We start from the raw sequence: 18,266 nt of genomic DNA, 5'->3' as shown, positions 1-18,266 counted from the left end.
TTTGGGAGCTGTATTCTAGTGGCTGGTGAGACCAAAGGCAACAGAAGGGGCAGGGCCAAAGATACTGGTAGAGAGAGTGTGTGTGTGTGTGTGTGTGTGTGTGTGCGCGCGCGCGCACGCGCGCACATGCATGCACATATATCCATCCATCCCACCTTTTCCCAGTTTGGGACTCAAGTCATGCCAAAGTTGAAAAGCAATTAAGCCATCATAAAATGTGAAACCAGTTAAAACAAATTAAACAATACCAACAGCAACAACAAAAAACCCAGCACAATATATAAGGCCTCATAGAATCATAGAATAGATTTTATGAGGCCTTATATAGTGTGCTGGGTTATTCTGTAATTGTTATTGTTTAATTTGTTTTAACTGTTTTCACATTTTATGATGGCTTAATTCCTTTTTGGTCCTAGATCTCAACAGGGATAAGGCACTACATCTAAAATGAAACACTAAAATAGAGGATGGGTGGCACGTGGCTTGGAAGCATGCATTTGAAAAGAATCTAGGGGTCTCAGTAGAGTACAAACTAAGCAGAAGTCAAAAGTGTGATGCAGTTGCCAAAAGAAATTAATGTAATTCTGGGCTGCATCAACAGGATCATGGTGTCCAAGTCAAATGAAGTAATAATGCCACTCTGTTCTGCTTTGATCAAAGCTCACCTGGAATGCTGTAAGTTCAGGAAGGATATGGACAAGCTTTAATGTGTCTAGAGAGAGGCACCAAGATGGTCAAAGGCCTGGAAACCTAGCCTTATGAGGAATGACTGAAGGAACTGGATATATTTAACTTGGAGAAGAAAAGACTGAACCACAGTAACTATTTTTAAATATCTGAAGGGATGTCATATTGAGCATGAAGCAAGCTTGTTTTCTTTTGCTCCTGAGACTAGAAAATCAACCAATGGATTCAAATTATAGGAAAAGAGATTCCACTAAACATTAGGAAGAACCATTTTTTTTTTAACAATAAGAGAGGTCTGACAGTGGAATAGACTGCTTTGAAGGATGGTCTTTTAAAGTCTTTAAACAGAAGTTGGATGGGCATCTTTCAGGAGTCCTTTAGTTGTGTATCTTGTATGGCAAGGGGTTGGACTAGGTAGCTCTTGTGATTCTTTCCAACTCTTGGATTCTATGGCCTGATCTATTGCAATCAGTAACAATACTATCTGTGGTATTCAATACAATTTTAAGTTGATTTTATCATTAATGGTATCCTTGAAGGGAATCACAAGCAAACCATTAGTGCCAAAAACCAGAATGTGCAACCCCCCCACCACCACCACCAAAAGAAATACGGAAGAAAATGCTTATGTCTTATGCCTAATGTCTATGCTCCATGTAAGATATCAGGGATGCCTGGATGGTGGGCTTGGTGCAGAACAAAGAAAAGTCTCTCTTTGGACTATGAATCTCAGAATCCTCCTCTGCCAGCATGGTTAGTTGCCATCCAAAAAGGCAACTTTTCCTAGCTCTGCTTTTGGAGCAATTTCTCTTTTGGCCCTGAGAGCACAATCAGGGTTCCAAATGCCTCTCTCCATAAAGGAAAGAGGCTGAAGGGCTGTAGTGGACAAAGGAAGCAATGTGTAGTGGTGGGAGAGGGCCAGGTGAGGGGCAATGGTGCCCAGAAACAGGTCTTCCAGCAATTTGGTGGGTGACTGCAAGAGCGCAGGCTGCCCCAGGCATGGATGCCCTGCCAAGCAAAGTATCCCCTCATCCATAGAGCCATCTTTTGCCAATGTGGGAGATGCAAGAGATATGTACCTCCAGCTGCTTGGTGCAGAGTCGGATCCCCTCCACCTGGTCCTTCTCCCTCTCCGCTTCCTCCTGGCACAAGGCTTCCAGCAGGGGCAGATTGTGGGGGTGCCCAAGAGTTGGGCAAAGCTTCGCCTTGGTCTTGTCCTTGTATGGAAGAGGAACAGGGGAGCAGCTCAGACTGCAGCAGAATGGGACCCAAGGGAGGGCTCAATGGTTAAATGCCTGTACAGCAGCCACACAGTTGTGCGTTTAATCCCAGGCAGGGCTCCAAGGTCTACTCAGCCTTGCATCTTTCCATGGGGTGGGGTGGATGGCTCTGCCTGACTAGAGGCCAAAAGGGACAGGCCATAATGCCAGGGGTGGGGCTAATGCCCTTCCAGCCTGTTTTCTGCCCCTGCCACCATTGCTCACAAGGCAAGCACCAGTCTCAGCCACTCTGATAGCATGTAGTCCCTTGTCTCAGGACTGCTATACCTCAATTCTTCTGAGCTGGCTTCCTTCAATTCCCTACATTCTCATGCCAACCTGGCTCAAGCCCTCGCCGGACATCCATTCTGCTTCCCTGCTCTGACCCTGGGTCCAGCTCAGGTGAGATAAAGACCTGTGCCTCAGCACATCTGGTGCCAGGACTCACACCTGTGTTCAGTGCTGACAGAAAGAGGGATGAGGAAGGAGTCCAAGGTGCCTGCCTTGGGTTGTGAAGAGCCCAGAGGGGTTCTCCTAACCCACAGTGAAGTCAGATGGGGGGAGGTGCTTCCCCTGAGGGACTCATGCCTTACCTTGGCCACATCCCATTTCTGCAGCTGGCCTTGCAGCTTGCGCCGGATCTCCTCTGTCGACTCTACGAGGAGCTGCTCATGATCCTTCAGATGTTTACCAATGACCAGCTGAATGACTCGGGGAAGATCCTCCTCAAACCTCTTCAGCTGATCCCGGAATTCTGTGTGGTTTAGGGAAAGAAACAGAAAGCTCTGTCAGAAGATACCAGCCACAGATGCTGGCGAAACATCAGGAAGAAACTCTTCTAGAACATGGCCACATAGTCTGAAAAAGCCACAAAAAACACTAGTCACTAGTCACACTAATGGGGGACCCTGTACTTATGTAGAAGTTTTACCATTAGTAATACATTCCTTTGGTCCTGAATAGATTATAACACAGACATTTAAAGTTCACTGATTGCTGAATCACTGTGTGCACAAATCATTTTATACATACTATAGGTTAACTTAAAAAAGACTCTAGAGCCAGTGTGGCATAGTGCTTTGAATGTTGGACTACAACTCTGGAGTCCAGGATTTGATTCATGCTTGGCCATGAAACCCACTGGGTCACCTTGGGCAAGTCACATACTCTCAGCTTCAAGGGAAGGCAGTGGCAAATCTCTGAACAAATCTTGCCAAGAAAATCCCTTTACACATTTGCCTTAAGGATGCCATAAGTCAGAAACGATTTGAAGGCACACAACACACACAAAAGAGACTTAAGAGAAAATGTCAATTTTTGGCAGTGACTAAAGATTAAAGCTCAGAAAAATCTATGAAATGCATAGGGTCCATCCCAGAATAAAACATATTATTTATACATTTGAATAAATGTTTTCCTAAGTGCAAATATTTGAAGGCTCACTAGCCTGAATCCAAATGAAGTGCAATGTCCCACTAAAAGCTATGTGACTTCAGACAATCATGCTGTTTTTTTTATTGGCTTCAGTGGTATGTATCTACAATTAGCTTGACAGGGACTGTCCAATTTTAAAGTTTAGTATTTTTATAAGTAAGAGCGAGGAAAAAGCAAGGAAAGATTGACAAAAGTGAATCATTTTGTTGTTATGTGACTTCAAGTCATTTTTTACTTATGGCAACCTTAAAATGAATCTATCACAGGGTTGTTGTTTTTTTACAAGATTTGTTCTGAGGGGGTTTATCTTTGCCTTTCTCTGAGAATCAGAGAATGTGGCTCACTGAAGATCACCCAGCAGTTTTCCTTGGCTGAGCAGGGATTCAAACCCTGGTCTCCAGAGTCCTAGTCCACCACTCCAACCACAACACAACTCTGGATCTCTATGTGAATGTATACATACCTTTTAAAAAGGCAAAATGTGTGACTGACAGCACAGTTCTCTGTTCATAAACAAACTTCATTTGAATTCAACAGGATTTATTCCCTGTTACATGAGTACTGTCCTGACTTTACCAGAAATGCAGGCAATGTGGTACTCGTTTGTTTGCTGCTGATACATCAAAAGTTTCTGGCCCATCACATCAATGCACTGTTCGTAGGTTTCTTGCAGGTACTCTGGCCGAGTGATTTGATGCTTATCCTTTTTATAGAAGTCCTTTTATAAGACAGAGAGAAAAGAGGGAAAAGGGATAAAGTGAACTAGGCAAAGCCTCCTGAGACAAAAGCCACTAACCCAGAGGTTAGTGGCTTTGCAATGCTCTACTAAATGGCTCACCAAGAGCGACATAAGAACACAACACCATTTGGACCCAACTATGGCTAGCAGAGGCCAACATTGCAATGCATAGTCCCAACAGTAGTGGGCATGTCAGGGCCACCATCTTTTTTCTTCACAAGGACCAAGTATCAGCTGAACATTCTAGTATAGTGTGGAGAGAGAAATGGCTATCATCACAAAAATGCCACAGTTGTTGTTAGGTGGGGAGTGGTACACCATGTCTGTATAGTCATTTAACATACACTCACAGAGTTCACAATGGCACTGAAAAGGTGAAATTCCTGGTAGGGCTTATAAGGGAAAAGGGTTCAGTCAGTATATCCATCCAAAATCTGGAGAGTCAAGAAGGGCCCTGTGAATTTCTGACAATTCCCTCCCTCAACCAACACTCCCCCCCCCAGCCTCCTTCCATTGCATTATTTTACAAAGGTTAGCAAAGACATAGTTCTTCTCGTATTTTCTTGGCTTTTTACCATGACCTGTCTATTTTTGTTACGAAAAAATCCAGTCACCAGGAAGGCCAATATTTCATTACGAAGAAGAAACAAAGATGGAAACAAACGGTAATCAACTGATATAGGCTTCCCGGGGCCCCAGGGATCCCTGTGTCAGACATCAGAGAAGACCTGCATTGGCTAGTTCAGAGTCAGGGCTGAGTGTCCCTCTCTGTCCCCTCCCTCCTTCCACCTACCACCCCAGAAAAACATAGGTCACAGCTCTGAGGCAGTGGAGATTGCCGTTCCCAAATGCACATCCTGGTTGATGCTGAAGGAGACCGCTAATGGCATCAGGGAGCCATCTTATATATCTTGCAGTGTGCTGGGGGGTAGCAAGAGAGAGCATGTGGGATGCATACCATCTCATACTTCCCCACCAAATTTTTAAAGACTTCTGGAGAGGGAGGGTGTGATTCTCTCACCAGCTAGTTCTGCCATGAAACTACTTCACCAGTCATGGAAAATCATTTAAAGAAATGTTCTTACCTCAGCAATGGCCATCAGAGTGTCAAAGTTGTCCCATAAGATATTGAAGATTATCCCTTTAAAATGGTCATTACTAAACATAAAACAATTTTAAAAGCATTTAGAAAATGGCAGTATTTAATGATATTCATCCTGCCTTTTACTTAGGCTCTATCCTAAGTAAAAGTAGCACTACTGAAATTCTGTTCTTGACATAGGTTTAAAAAAGAGAGACCCTATCCTAAGTAATATAGATTTCATGAGAAGGCTATGCAGTAAACACAGGCAGTTGTGGTGGCTGCATCTCTTAGCTGAAAGCCACAACAATGTTCCACACCCCACCCCTCCCCAAAAACCATTCAAAGCTGAGCAAAAAAAATGGTGGTTTCTTGGCAGTCAAACAAATAATCTCATTCATATGCAAAGCCCTGGTGCTCAGGTAGGGAACAACAGAGATTCTAACATACTGGGAAATGACCCTCCCTGTGAACTAACTGTGAGAAAGGAGAGCATCTCAAACGCTGCAAGACACAACAGCAGCAACACAAGATACTTTATTTACCAGGGGCCATCATACAGCTGCCTTGGTCTGGTGCAAGCAGAGAAAGGTGGCTGTGGAGTGAGGTGGGGCTTGGTTCAAGGCAGGGGCCTTACAGGGCCAGACAGAACTCAAGCACATTGCATAGCTGAGGTAGGAAACTATTTACACAGCTGTCGATCTGTGGGTGTCTCCTTAAATACCTGTGACTTGAAGATCACATCTGATCAATCCATTTGAAAAAGTGGATTGAGAGCCACTAGATTCCTCCTTACCAACTTTCCATTTTGTACTCAAACAAAGTAACATGGTAATCTCTTTGAAAGCAAGTACCACCAAATTTTCTACAATCAAGCCCCCATGAAGCAATCCCAATTCAAATTGGTCTTCTATCTCAGTTGTCTTTTAAATGTCATCTACTGGGATTATTTCAGTGAAGCAGATCATCTGCATTCAAGAAATGGAAAGAATTTTAATTCTAAAAGAGCTCTGGAAAAGAAAAAGAGGGCACAGGACTTACTCAGTCTCTTTTGGCTTGTCCCCAAAAATCTGCAACTTTCTGTCTGCCCGTGTTATCTTGGCATATTTATGGATGGAGCTGCTGCTGCATTGGAAAGAAGAAAGGATTTAACGCCCTTCTCTGCCTCTCTTTCCCTCCCAGTAGTGGGACCTTTTCTCGGCACCAGGGTCAAATCAATCTGGTCATTAAGCAAGGCACTGGGAAGGGAAGCACCCTTCAGAGCCTCTGGCACAAACTGCTGATAAGCATGGTAACAGGAATGTTGGCAACCCATTCTGGGGGCACTGAGGACAGGAAGACTTCCTAACTGAAGAAGCACAAAGATGCGTCTAATCCAAGGATATAAGAGAGAATGTCACTCTCAAACTTTTATTGGCATGCAACTCTTCCCCACCTTGACACCACAATTCGGTGGTGGTGGGACTGCATGCTCCTGTGAGGGCAGAGGCTATGCTGAGGGCAGAAGTGCTGCTGGAAGGATCCCCTTCTGCTGAGGAGCCAGTCTCAATGGGATAAACAGTTCCTGAGCATCAGCAGCAGCAGTACTAGGGGAAGGGACACTGGTGGAGGAACTCTCAGAGATAACTAACACTTGTTAGTATTGCACAGAAAGAGGCATGGCAAACATTTTTGAATACCTTTTACCACAAAAAACCTATGATGAGACAATTCAAAATGAAACAAGCGATAGTGCATGAAGATGAGACTCCTAGGTCGAAAGGCACCCAACGAGCTGATGAGGTAGAGCAGTGGACATGTATGAGCAGCACTGTGGCTGATGACACAAGTGGACTCAAGCCAAAAGGGTGTTCACCTGCTGACATGCTCAGAGGTGAAACAAAAGTCCAAAGCCCTTGGTATGGAGGGACCAACCTGATTTGTATGCTCCATATGGAGCAAGAGCATGGTATCAACAACAGGCAGGACCAACCACTTCTGTTTCCTCCACCTGTAATGAGAAGGTCATACTAATGATTGGCCCCTCGTATGGAGGACCTGACTGCACCTGATTCCTCTGTATGGAGCGAGAAGATGGTACCAGTCCTTGGTATGCAGGAAGCAACCCTTTTCTCTGTTGTTGTTTTTTATATGGAGTGGGAAGATGGTACCAGCAATCAGCCCTTTAGTACATCTGATTCCTCAGTATGGAGTGAGGAGATGGTACTGACAGTAGGCCCATATTATGTCTCCTCCAACAGGAGTGTCAGTACAGTCTGAGGACATTGGCAATGCCAGTCTGGTTTCTACCCATCATTCCTTAGACAATGTAGAAGTAGCTTCCATATAAGACTACCTGAGGTCCAATCAGTCTGACAAATCAATGGGGTCAGAACTGAAGAGGATCGAGGTAGGGCAGGGAATGAGAAGCCAATGATTCATCAAATTAGACTTTTCCCAACTACCCGAGAAGACTTGTATAGGCTTTGCTCATATAGTAGAGCTGTTAGCCTCACTCTATATTTTAACCAGTCTATGCCAAGCACAAAAGGCACAGTAAGCTGCTATATATCTCTAGTATTTTGCCAAAACATAAAAGTACCTGAGGTGCCTTGTTAATCGACTAATGAAGACATAACCACCAAAACCCAAGACAGACTAAGTCAAACACAAAAATCAAAGTCTGGCAGTAAAAGTAAGCCCTGAAGTGTTCCTGAGATGCAGATAAAAACAAACTGAGAGCTTAGGCAGGCTGCTAGGTCACTTGGAGAGTGGATAGAACTAACACCAAAATACTGATGTCATAGCTCTGGAAGTTTTTGAATGATAACACTGCACAGGTGCAGAATAACCCATTTGTGTGACCCATAGAGACCACAAAGAAAAAAATTAATAGAGTCTATGTGGGCATTCAGGGAGAAATTAAATATACACCAAACAAGACATGGGGGTACTAATAGGCAATTGGAATGCAAAAAGTATAAAACAGAGCTGAACTAAACACTGTAAGAGAATTCAGCATAGGATAAAGAAATGAAGCAGTAGAATGGTTTACTGAATTTTGTGAGATTAACTGCACTGCAAACACATTCTTCAGGCAACCAAAGACATAAATGTATATGTGGACACCACCTGATGGTTGACTGTTGTTGCTGTTAACTGCCCTGGAGTCAACCTCGACCCATGGCGATCCTGTGGATGAGACATCTCTAAGACCCCCTGTCCTCCACTGTTCTGATTAGGCCCTGCAGGCTCAATCCCGTGCCTCCCTGACTGAGTCTAACCATTTGGCATGCAGTTTTCCTCTCTTTCTACTGCTCTCTACCTTTCCTAGCATTATTATCTGTTCCAATGATTCATGCCTTCTCATAGTGTGGCCAAAGTACAACAGCCTTAATCTGGTCATCTTGGCTTCTAGGAAGAGTTTAGGCTTGATCTGTTCTAGAACCCATTTGCCTGTCCACAGTATCCACAACACTCTTCTCCAGCACCACAATGCAAAGGAATTGGTTTTCTTTCTGTTTGCTTTCTTCACTGTCCAGCTCTCACATCTGTGCATGGAGATGGGGAATATAATGGCTTGGACAATTCTAACTTTAGTGTTCAGTTGTGTATCTTTATACTAAAGGATCTTGTCTAGTTCTTTCATGGCTGCCCTTCCTATTCCTAGTCTTCTTGTTTCATGACTACAGTCTCCATTCTGATGAATGTTTGATCCATGGTATAGGAAATCTTTTGTTTCAATTTTCTCATTATTTAAGTTGAATTTATGTAGATTCTCCATGGTCATTATTTTTGTTTTCCTTATATTCCAGAACAAGCCTGGCTTTTGTCAGGAATCCATTCATGAATTCCTGCCATAAGATGTCTTTTGTGTTGAAAGAGGTGCTACAGACTGGGAGCATGGCACCTTTGCCCTTTCTTCTTTGCCCTTCCTTAGTAATTGTTCTAAGTCTGTTACATTTTCCTCTAGGAGTATGGTGTCATCTGCATATCTTAGAAATGATGTGACTCACTGGAAAAGATGATAATGTTCAGTAAAGTGGAAGATCTCTCATTCCTAGGTTGCCATAAGTTGACTTGGCAGCCAAATAACAACATGCAATCCTCATCTGCCAATTAGCAGCTTTGCTTTATCTTACCTTTTTGACATCCGCTTGCTGACAGAACTGGACTTTTTCAGAGGAACAGGCACATGTTGACCACCCTGGATGCTGTCGGCTTGGTCTTTATTAATGAAGGGCAATAGCACTGGATACAGCAATTTGGAAAAGAGAATGAAGAGCATTAAACTGGGGGGTGGGACAGCTTTTGAAACAGCCAGGCAAGGGGCGGGGGGGGGGGGGGGGAGGTACAGTTGTGATTTCCAAGGCCAGCAAAAACAGGGCTCACTTTTCACAAGGCAGCATGGCCCACCCACCATTTACTAGTTGGGGGACCTATTCACCATCTTTTGCCCTAGCTTCTCCCCTTGACTCCCCAACCCATGGCTAGCACTGTATCGTGGGTGTACCTTCAATGAAATGCACAGGAGGCTGGATGACAGAGCAAGAACAGTTGCTTACCTGTAACTCACAGATTAGGGGTTTTGTGCCTGCACAGAGATTCCATTCGGAGGTTCAAAAGCTGAGCAGATTGACGGGTTGCCCTGCCCACTCCTGTGTATTGAGAATGCCCAATCCCGCCAATCTACCTCCACCTTCATTTCGAGTCTGTCACAAAAAATGCAGGGACCTGAAAGAGGAGAGCTAGGGTGGGTATGTGTGAGAGCACAGATGACCACTTGAAGAACCACAGTTACAAGTATGCAACCTATTCTTCTTCTTTGTGGTCTCTGTGACTCATGCATTAGGGTGACTGAAAAGCTTATCTGTGGAAGAAGGGCAGGTCACTGTATAAATGATGAAAGAACAGTACGACCAAAACTTGCATCCCAACATGACCTAGACTCAAGCCTGTAGTGCCAGACAAACATGGACAGTTGTGACCACATAGCAGCCTTGCAGAGGTCAGGTAGAGAGACACCTCAGAGGAAGGCAGCAGATGAGGAGAGAGCCTTGGTTGAGTAGGGGCGCACACCAACAAGAGGAGGGCATTTAGCCAGTTCATAGGCAAAGGAGAACTAAAGGTGGAGCTAGATTGGCAGGATTTGGCAGGCTCAGTACAGTGGGCAGGGCTACTTGCCAATCTGCTCAGCTTTTGAACCTCCAAATGGAGACTCTGCGCAGGTGCAAAACCTCTAATGTGTGAGACATAGAGACCACGAAGAATTCTGTCACTGTTTTTTAAAAATGCAGGTGTATTTGTAGGCCTCATGACTGTGAAGAAAGGATTCAAATGAGTGGGGCTAAGAGATGTCAGGAGGCAGCCCATTCCCAATTAGTCTCGTTACAATTAAACCTTCGGCATGCTTCCAGTGCTTCCTACTGATATGGTTCAAGAAGTATAATGCTGCAGGGGAAGACAGCAGATACAGGACTGCAGTGTACTTGGGCCCTTGAGTCTGGAAAAGCCACCACCAGCAGCAGAGCCGGCGACAGCATCTCTGAATGCAGACCAAGCTCCCCCAGAGCAGACAAATGGAAGGTCCTCCCTGTAGGAAGAGGAGGCCAAGCCAGGCTGAGTCTGAAGCCAGTCACAGCAGCGATGGCTCAGGCCTTTTTATTTCATTAACAAGGCCATTTGTCAATTGACAATGTGGCCCCTGAGCCACATCCTTAGCACAGCAGGCAAAGCCAAATGGGCAAAAGGGAAACTCAGAAGCCCTTTTGCTCAAATTGCTCTGCTGTCAACAAAGGGACCCCAGTGCTGGGGATGGGGCCTCACTGGAGTCAGGTGATCTGATCGTATTACTCTAGTTCTCCACCAAAGATGGCAGCAGGTGATGTGTCTCTAGGCTCTGCGCTTCATAACCATTCTGTGGTTGTGACACTGAGCCCTCCCATTGTCTGATCAATGCAGCTGGGGGAATAGTCTTCCATAAAACAAGGGATTAATGATGTAATAAGGTTAATTTTATTGGGGCTCAGCAGTTGCCCAATGGGAATGGCCAGTAGGCCAGATGCTCAAACCTTCCAGATCCTTCTCAGAACAGGTTATAAAAAGACTAAGAGGTGACTGCAAGAGAAAATCTAACACTGAATAGGCTGCCTTGAGTCCCATTGCTGGACAGAAGGCAGAATGTAACTCAAGTGCTATCAAATTATTTCTGCTGGCAGAATTCAATGGTAAATTATTGCTGTTTCTGTATGCAACAGGTTCTTAATGTAAAGGAGCATTATGATTTTTACACTGCTTTTCTTTTGGAGAATATTTTAAGCATAAAGTCAGACTATAAATAATTTAAAACAAAGACATTAATAAATGGGTTGCAGCAGTGACTATGCAGATGGACTTACAGCTACATGATTTATTCTCCTCTCAAAACCTGGAGCTCAGGAAGAGGAGGATCTCCTATGCTGGGTGAACATGGAGAAAAGGAATCTACTGGGGCCCCAGGCAAGGCAGTGACCATAGGATTCATTCTCCCTCTGGAGCCCAGACAAAGCTCCCAATGCCCTTTCCAAGCCACTGCTGAGCCGCTGGTTTCCCTAGCCAGCCCTGACAAAATTGAAGGGCTTGGCCCCATAAAAGGTTACCTTGTCCTTCTCCTCCGGTGGTCTGTGATGGCTCTTTTTCCTGAGAAGAGTCTGTCGTTCTTCTGAGGCGCTGAAATCTGAAAGAAGTTCAACAGGGGCAGCGTCAGCTGTTCTGCCCCATGGAAGACATGCATGAGGAGGAAAAGCAGGCAGGCGTTCTTCCTAGGAGAAGAGGGCTTTCTGTCCCTTCCCCCTCCCATTTGTTTGGGGTCCAGCCAGCTTCAAAAGAAAGCAGCTGGCCCCTTTAAGCACAGGGTGGGCATTGAAGCCTTGCTATAGTGCTCCACAGCTGGCACAATGGCACTCAGCATGTGCCCCCCCCCCCACAGGAGTGATCAAGCACCTTATTCATGCTTATTTATGTCTCATGTGCTAGGAAAAGCCACTAGCATGGTTCATCTACCCAGGCCAAGCTGATGCAAGCCTGAGGACCTAAAGCCAGCTCAGCCACCTCCCAGCTGTGTTCCTGATCCCACTTAGGATCTCCACGGCCTGCTTCCCCACATCTGTGGGTCATAAACCTCAACTGCAAAGCCACCTCTGGCCCCACCATCTCTGTCTGCTTTTGGCCCTTCTGATCCTTTCCCACCTTGTGTGGAACCTCATCTTCCACCTCCTTCCACCAAATGCATCCACCTGTCTAGAGTCCCATCTTCTGCCTCTGGCCACTGGACCTGCCCTGAGCCATTCCACTGGTGACTTCCCTCTGTTGTGGACAGAAAAGTCTCCACTCTTGGCCAAACCAGCATGGCAAACATTTCTACTAGGCTTGGGCAATTAAGGGGCTTCAAGCAGTATCCCAGTACCAGGAGGCAATGCCACATGGGCCTGGCAGGTGAGGCAGGGATTGTGCTAACCCTACCCTCCTCATATGAAAAGCTGTGCAGCATCCTTTGGGTTTCAGAGGGAATTCTTCCAATTTCTTGATTCAAGTTCTTCTGCTGGTTTCAACCATGGCTCAGTCCAACTCAGTTGGTCCTTGCACAATCCATACAGTATACTGGAGCCTGACTAGACTCCATACCAGGTTTTGACTTCCTTCTTTTTGACAGGTCTCAGAAAGAAGAGCCCCTTAGTGAAAATAACTAAGTATGAAGAGTGACAGTCCCTAATGCTGCTGGTCACACAAAAGAGAACTGAACCGAGTAGCTTGGAGCGTGGCATCTGATAATGGAAGGGGCGCAGGGTTCTTGCTAATTAGCTACTCAGGTTCAGAAAGTTCCAAACCAAATTGGGCACTGACTTAAAACTCATTTGTGTGAGACAACAAAGAACTAAGTTTACCAACATACCTGTGCAAATGTCCAGATAGTACATTTGGCATTATTCCCTAGGGCAGCTTAAAGACCCAAGCTGAGCTCTCCCTTCTTCTCCTGCCCCCTCCCAATAGTCCTGTAGCTTGTATCACCTTCCACCCTCCACCACATGCAAGGCCTAGGACCATCCTGACTCCTCGCCCAAGGCACACCCAGTGAGATGCTTGACCACAGAGAGTGCTGCGTCATCAAAGGCTGGCTTCCCCATCCTGCTTGCATTCATCAGTGCTGTGCATTCCACACCCATGATGGTCATCTTGCTCTCTGGCAGCAGTGTGTCGGACTGGATGGAAACCGTGAATGAAGTCTGGACCAGGGGATCTTGGACAATGGAAGTCACAGGATCCTGTGCAGGAAGAAAAATAGGCAGGAATAAGGATGAAGAGGAGGAGGTGGTGGTGGAGGCGGTGGCTGCAGGATCAGACCAAAGGTCCATGTGCCAATGGTTGCCCACCACGTGCCTCTGAGAAGCCCCATGTAAGGAGCAGTGGCTCTTTGCACTGAGGCAACTGTATGTTTTATAGCAATGTGATTTCCCTACAAGCAGCACACAGTTCTGGCTCTTGATTGCCAACTCCTCAGCCAGAGATCAGCTTTTTTGCATGGCACCATGCACATCATGGCTGGTCATCTTTTTGAGCCTTCCAAATGTTTCTAGAGGAAAACTCCCAGGTTCCCACAGTTGCATGTTGTTTCAGTACTTAGTAAAGATGTTATGATGGGGAGGATATCTTTTTGCAGGCAGGGCCCTCCTCTTTCTGGCCTTGCAGCAGTAGGGAAATTTTCAAAGGCCAGGAAATTTAAAGTCCATTTGCATTTCAACAGGGATTTTTGTTTTTATTTGTTAAATGGCCAACACAGCTCCCCCTGAATGTTTTCTGTATTGTGAGATACTGCAATGTAGCTGCAACAGAGGAACCATGAAGAGTAGCCTGTGGACTGGGACTTCAACCAAGGTAAAACAATTTTTTTAAAATTTGGACTGAATTCCCATGTCTTACTTCTACATCACAAAAATGTTCCTGATGCAAAAACATGGAGACTTCTTGAGGAATCCATTGTTCTCTGCTTACAAAGAGGCCTGTGACCTCACTGGAATGGAGACATATTGGATTTCAAAAGAGGGGTTCCTGTTGAGATGCAAATGGGCTTTACATTTCCTAGACTTTGAAAATCTCCTTACTGTTGCATGGCCAGGAGGAGGACGAGCCTGCCTGCAAAGGATATCCTCCCGGTCATAATATCTTTACTAAGGACTGAAACAACATGCAGGCATCTGACTAACATCTCCAATTGTTTTTTTCCTCCTGTTTGGTTTGTAACATCTCGCCTGAAGAAGAAGCCCATGGAGCTTCGAAAGCTTGCAACAAGTATATTGTGCATTTTGGTTGGCCAATAAAAGTATAATTGGCAGGTATGTTTTAGTCATCCTCATCCTCATTGTAGAAAGTGATTTACCAGACTCAGCAGTAGCAGGCAGTCAAGATACTTGCTTCTCTTCTTCAACTCGTCCATCACAAACTTGGCAAACTCATAGAGCCCTTCGGGAGTGACAGACTGAAAAGACCAACAACACTGAAATGAAGGATTATGGAACAAATTCTGTGGACAAAGAGACATTCGCCCAATAGATATCTTTCTTCCTTAAGATATGCAAACTGCCCCACTGCTGTGAAGAAAACCAAGCTATGGTGAAACAATTCAGCCTCCCAGTTCCCTCCATGCCTCCTTAATCCTTCGATCCTTTTGTGGATGCATTCATACAAATTCACCAACTGCCCAGTCCACCTCCACCTTATCAGTCTGAAAACCAATGGATTCAATTGACAAATCACAAGGAAAGAGATTCCACCTAAAATCTTCTTTATGGTAAGAGCTGTTTGATGGTGGAAAGGACTGCCTCAAGGAAGAGTGGTGGACTCTCCTTCTTTGGTGGTATTTAACCAGAAGTTGGATCATGGCCAACCTTTGGGAGTGCTTTAGTTGCCTCTTGCTGCCTGGCAGAAGGGGCTGGATTTCCCCATGACTCTTCCTCAGCATCTGATATTCTGATAGATGTACTCCATCTGGACATAGAAATTTCCTTTTACTGAGAAGCAGTGAGCTACTGCCAGAATTATCCCTGAGATCGCAGTATCTGGTCTCATGCCTCCCTTTAATGTGTTTAGTGGAGCCTTTCCACTCATTTGGCTCAGTGGGACTATGGGTTATGGCCTCACTTCTCTAGGGCGCTCATCCAGCTATGTGTGGCCCGGGAGGGTGGGGAGGCTTCCCCTCACTAATGCCTGTTCTCCATTTCTGGTTCTCTCTCAGAGGAAGTCTCTGAGAAGCTTGCAAGAATCCCCAGAAGGGAGTCTGTCAGCCATAGCACCTGACCTTCTTCCTTCCTGCAACACAAAGAAGACCTTCTGAACGTACCTCCTTATCCACATTGGGATGGATGCAAGCATCGATCCTGAGGAGGAGCTTTTCCAAAAGCGAGTTTAATGTTTGTGTCTGCAAATTAGATTTGGCTACCTAGAAAGAAAATGGGTATGATGAAGCCAAAAGCTGAACAGAGCCTCACAGAAATGCACACTGAGCAAGTTTGCTGGAGGGTCTGAGACTTCTGAGGGGGTAATTATCAGATATACAAGAGAACACATTTCTCAAACATACATCTACAATTAATGTGAGTGACAGGATGTGAAGAGGAGAAGCAATGAGTGGAAGGAGATCTATCTCTGGCAGTGAAAAATCTTCCAGATTCATGAGCCCAAATATGGTTTAAGGGGACAGTAACAACAAGAAAGAGAATTCAAAAACATAGCTGTGTTAGCCTTCCCCCGATGAACTTAGTGTTATGGTTTGTATGGAGAGACATGGTTCTTCAAATAATCTGGACCTGGCTGTATAGGGCTTTATAGGTCATGACTAGCACTTTGAATTGTGCCCAGAAATGAACTAGTAGTCAGTGAAGTTGTTTCAACAAAGGAGTTATATGAACTGTATAACTGGCTTCGGTGTCAGCATTCTGGACCCACTTAAGTTTCCAAACAGTTTCCAAAGGCAGATCCACATAGAGGGTCATGGTCACTCCCAGCCAAAGATCTCACTATTTCCACCCCACTGACCAGTTCATCTCTGTTGGTTAGGAACAAATCCAAAACAGCAGATCCCTCAATCAACAGTTCTGCCAGCTTTTGTACAATGAAATTTTGTACAAAGAAAGGTCAGAACTTTTCAGCCAGGATCAAAGAGAAGAAATCCAACCTCAATACTTCTTTCCTTCTGTTTGTACCTCTGACTTGATTTTCACTTGAATGTTCGTCAGAAATCGCTGGATTTTTTCCATGAAGACCCTATCCATTGTCAGGTAACGAAATCGGTTTTCAAACTTACTAATCACCTCCGTAGCCTGGAATTGGAGTAGGGAGAGAAAAAGTTACTGAAGAATCTCATTTTTCCTTCTTATTGCAGCCCAAGCCTACTTTCTAAAACCTGGCCTTCCAGACCTTTGCTCACCTGCTCCAAGTAACTGGTCTCCATCTTCTCCATGTCAATCATGATGAGGCCTTCCACAAAATCAATTCGCCCACTCTCCTTATGTAGGCGCTTCATGAAAACCTCCAGCTCCTCGGGAGAAAAGTTACCTCCATTTGAAAATAATCTGGGAACAAAAAACCATCACACTGGTCTATGGCTGCATTCACACTTTTGGAAGTTATACCTGACAATCATAGAATCATAAAATCATAGAATTGGAAGAGACCACAAGGGTCATCCAGTCCAACCCCAATCTGCCATACAGGAACTCTCAATCAAAGCATCCCTGACAGATGGCCATCCAGCCTTTGCTTAAAGACCTCCAAGGAAAGAGACTCCCTTCAAATATTTAAACAGGGCTATCATATCGCCTCTTAACCTTCTCTTCTCCAGGCTAAACATCCCCAGCTCCCTGAGTTGTTCCTTATAGGGCATGGTTTCCAGACCTTTAACCATTTACCCTCCTTTGGACATGCTCCAGTTTCTCCTTATTGAATTGTGGGGCCCAGAACTGGACACAGTATTCCAGGTGGGGGGCTGACCAAAGCAGAATAGAGTGGCACCATTACTTCCCTTGATCTAGACACTGTATTTTTATTGATGCAGCCTAAAATTAGATTGGCCTTTTTAGCTGCTGCATCACACTATTGACTCATGTTCAACTTGTGGTCTACTTGGACTCATAGATCGCCTTCACATGTAGTCTCATTCAGCCAGGTGTCCCCCATCCTATATCTGTGCATTTCATTTTTCCACCCTAAGTGCAGTGCCTTACATTTTTCCGTGTTGAATTTCATTCTGTTAGCTTTGGCCCAGCTTTCTAGTCTATTCAGGTCATTTTGAATTTTGATCCTGTCCTCTGGGGTATTAGCTATTCCTCCTAATTTGGTGTCATCTGCAAATTTGATAAGCATGCCCCCAATTCTGTCATCCAAGTCATTGATAAAGATGTTGAATAGGACTGGGCCCAGGAGAAAGCCTTGTGGGACCCCACTGATCACTTCTCTCCAGGAGGAAAAGAAGCCATTGTTGAGCACCCATGCTAGTTCTTAAATAACTAAAAGTCACTACCTGCAGCCAATATGTGTTAGAATCTATAGAATCTGCCATGTAGTTATATTTTATGTTAAGGTATGACTGTATTCTGATTTGACTGTTTGCTGAAATGGTTTAATTATTACAATACTGATGAGAGATGGGGAACTGTTGTTAGTATGGGGGTAGAGTTTATTGGTTCAGCTGCCTTTATTATGTTGTGGGAGTGTCATGGGAATTATAGGAATCTGTCAACAAAGTGTGGAGGATGAAGAGGGGGGAAATAAAAGGAAATTGCAGATTGGGGCAGATGGCTGTTTATGACTATTTATGATGGTGCCCTTCCTGGGAGATGGTGGGGAGATAGAAATAGAGAAGAGGCAAACTTCAAAGCACACCTTTGAAATGGGCAAATGGTGTGGGCTACAAGTATGGGAGGGGGCTGGACAAAGGACTTTTAAAGTGCTGTTTAACTTGGAAAAACTCAGAGTTAATTCTAACCGTTATGGGGTAGTTTTGTGTGTCTTAGAATCCGGAATAAAGCAACAGTTAATTTTCACTACAATGTTATCC

The 18,266-nt window shown here is 44.8% G+C and overlaps 1 protein-coding gene across 4 annotated transcripts in view; it reads right to left on the bottom strand.

The window, feature by feature from the left end:
- The window catches only part of CCDC180 (coiled-coil domain containing 180), a 47,574-nt gene that overhangs the window by 4,135 nt on the left and 25,173 nt on the right, over positions 1-18,266 (bottom strand). For 2 of the 4 annotated variants that reach the window (XM_042480582.1, XM_042480583.1), the window contains exons 22-33: positions 16,638-16,782; positions 16,414-16,530; positions 15,552-15,650; positions 14,592-14,690; positions 13,286-13,479; positions 11,818-11,894; positions 9,322-9,430; positions 6,242-6,325; positions 5,205-5,277; positions 3,957-4,098; positions 2,540-2,700; positions 1,767-1,904 (exon numbers count right to left, since the gene is read on the bottom strand). In XM_042480582.1, the coding sequence (XP_042336516.1) occupies positions 1,767-1,904; positions 2,540-2,700; positions 3,957-4,098; positions 5,205-5,277; positions 6,242-6,325; positions 9,322-9,430; positions 11,818-11,894; positions 13,286-13,479; positions 14,592-14,690; positions 15,552-15,650; positions 16,414-16,530; positions 16,638-16,782 (1,438 nt within the window). The remainder of the gene's footprint in view (positions 1-1,766; positions 1,905-2,539; positions 2,701-3,956; positions 4,099-5,204; positions 5,278-6,241; positions 6,326-9,321; positions 9,431-11,817; positions 11,895-13,285; positions 13,480-14,591; positions 14,691-15,551; positions 15,651-16,413; positions 16,531-16,637; positions 16,783-18,266) is intronic. The other 2 variants (XM_042480584.1, XM_042480585.1) reach the window with 2 other exon arrangements.

This window comes from Sceloporus undulatus, chromosome 7 (assembly GCF_019175285.1).
Source record: "Sceloporus undulatus isolate JIND9_A2432 ecotype Alabama chromosome 7, SceUnd_v1.1, whole genome shotgun sequence".
In the NCBI taxonomy this organism is placed as follows: Eukaryota; Metazoa; Chordata; class Lepidosauria; order Squamata; family Phrynosomatidae; genus Sceloporus; species Sceloporus undulatus.
The sequence above is the reverse complement of the archived record's forward strand: the minus strand, read 5'-3'. Positions and strand labels throughout refer to the sequence as shown.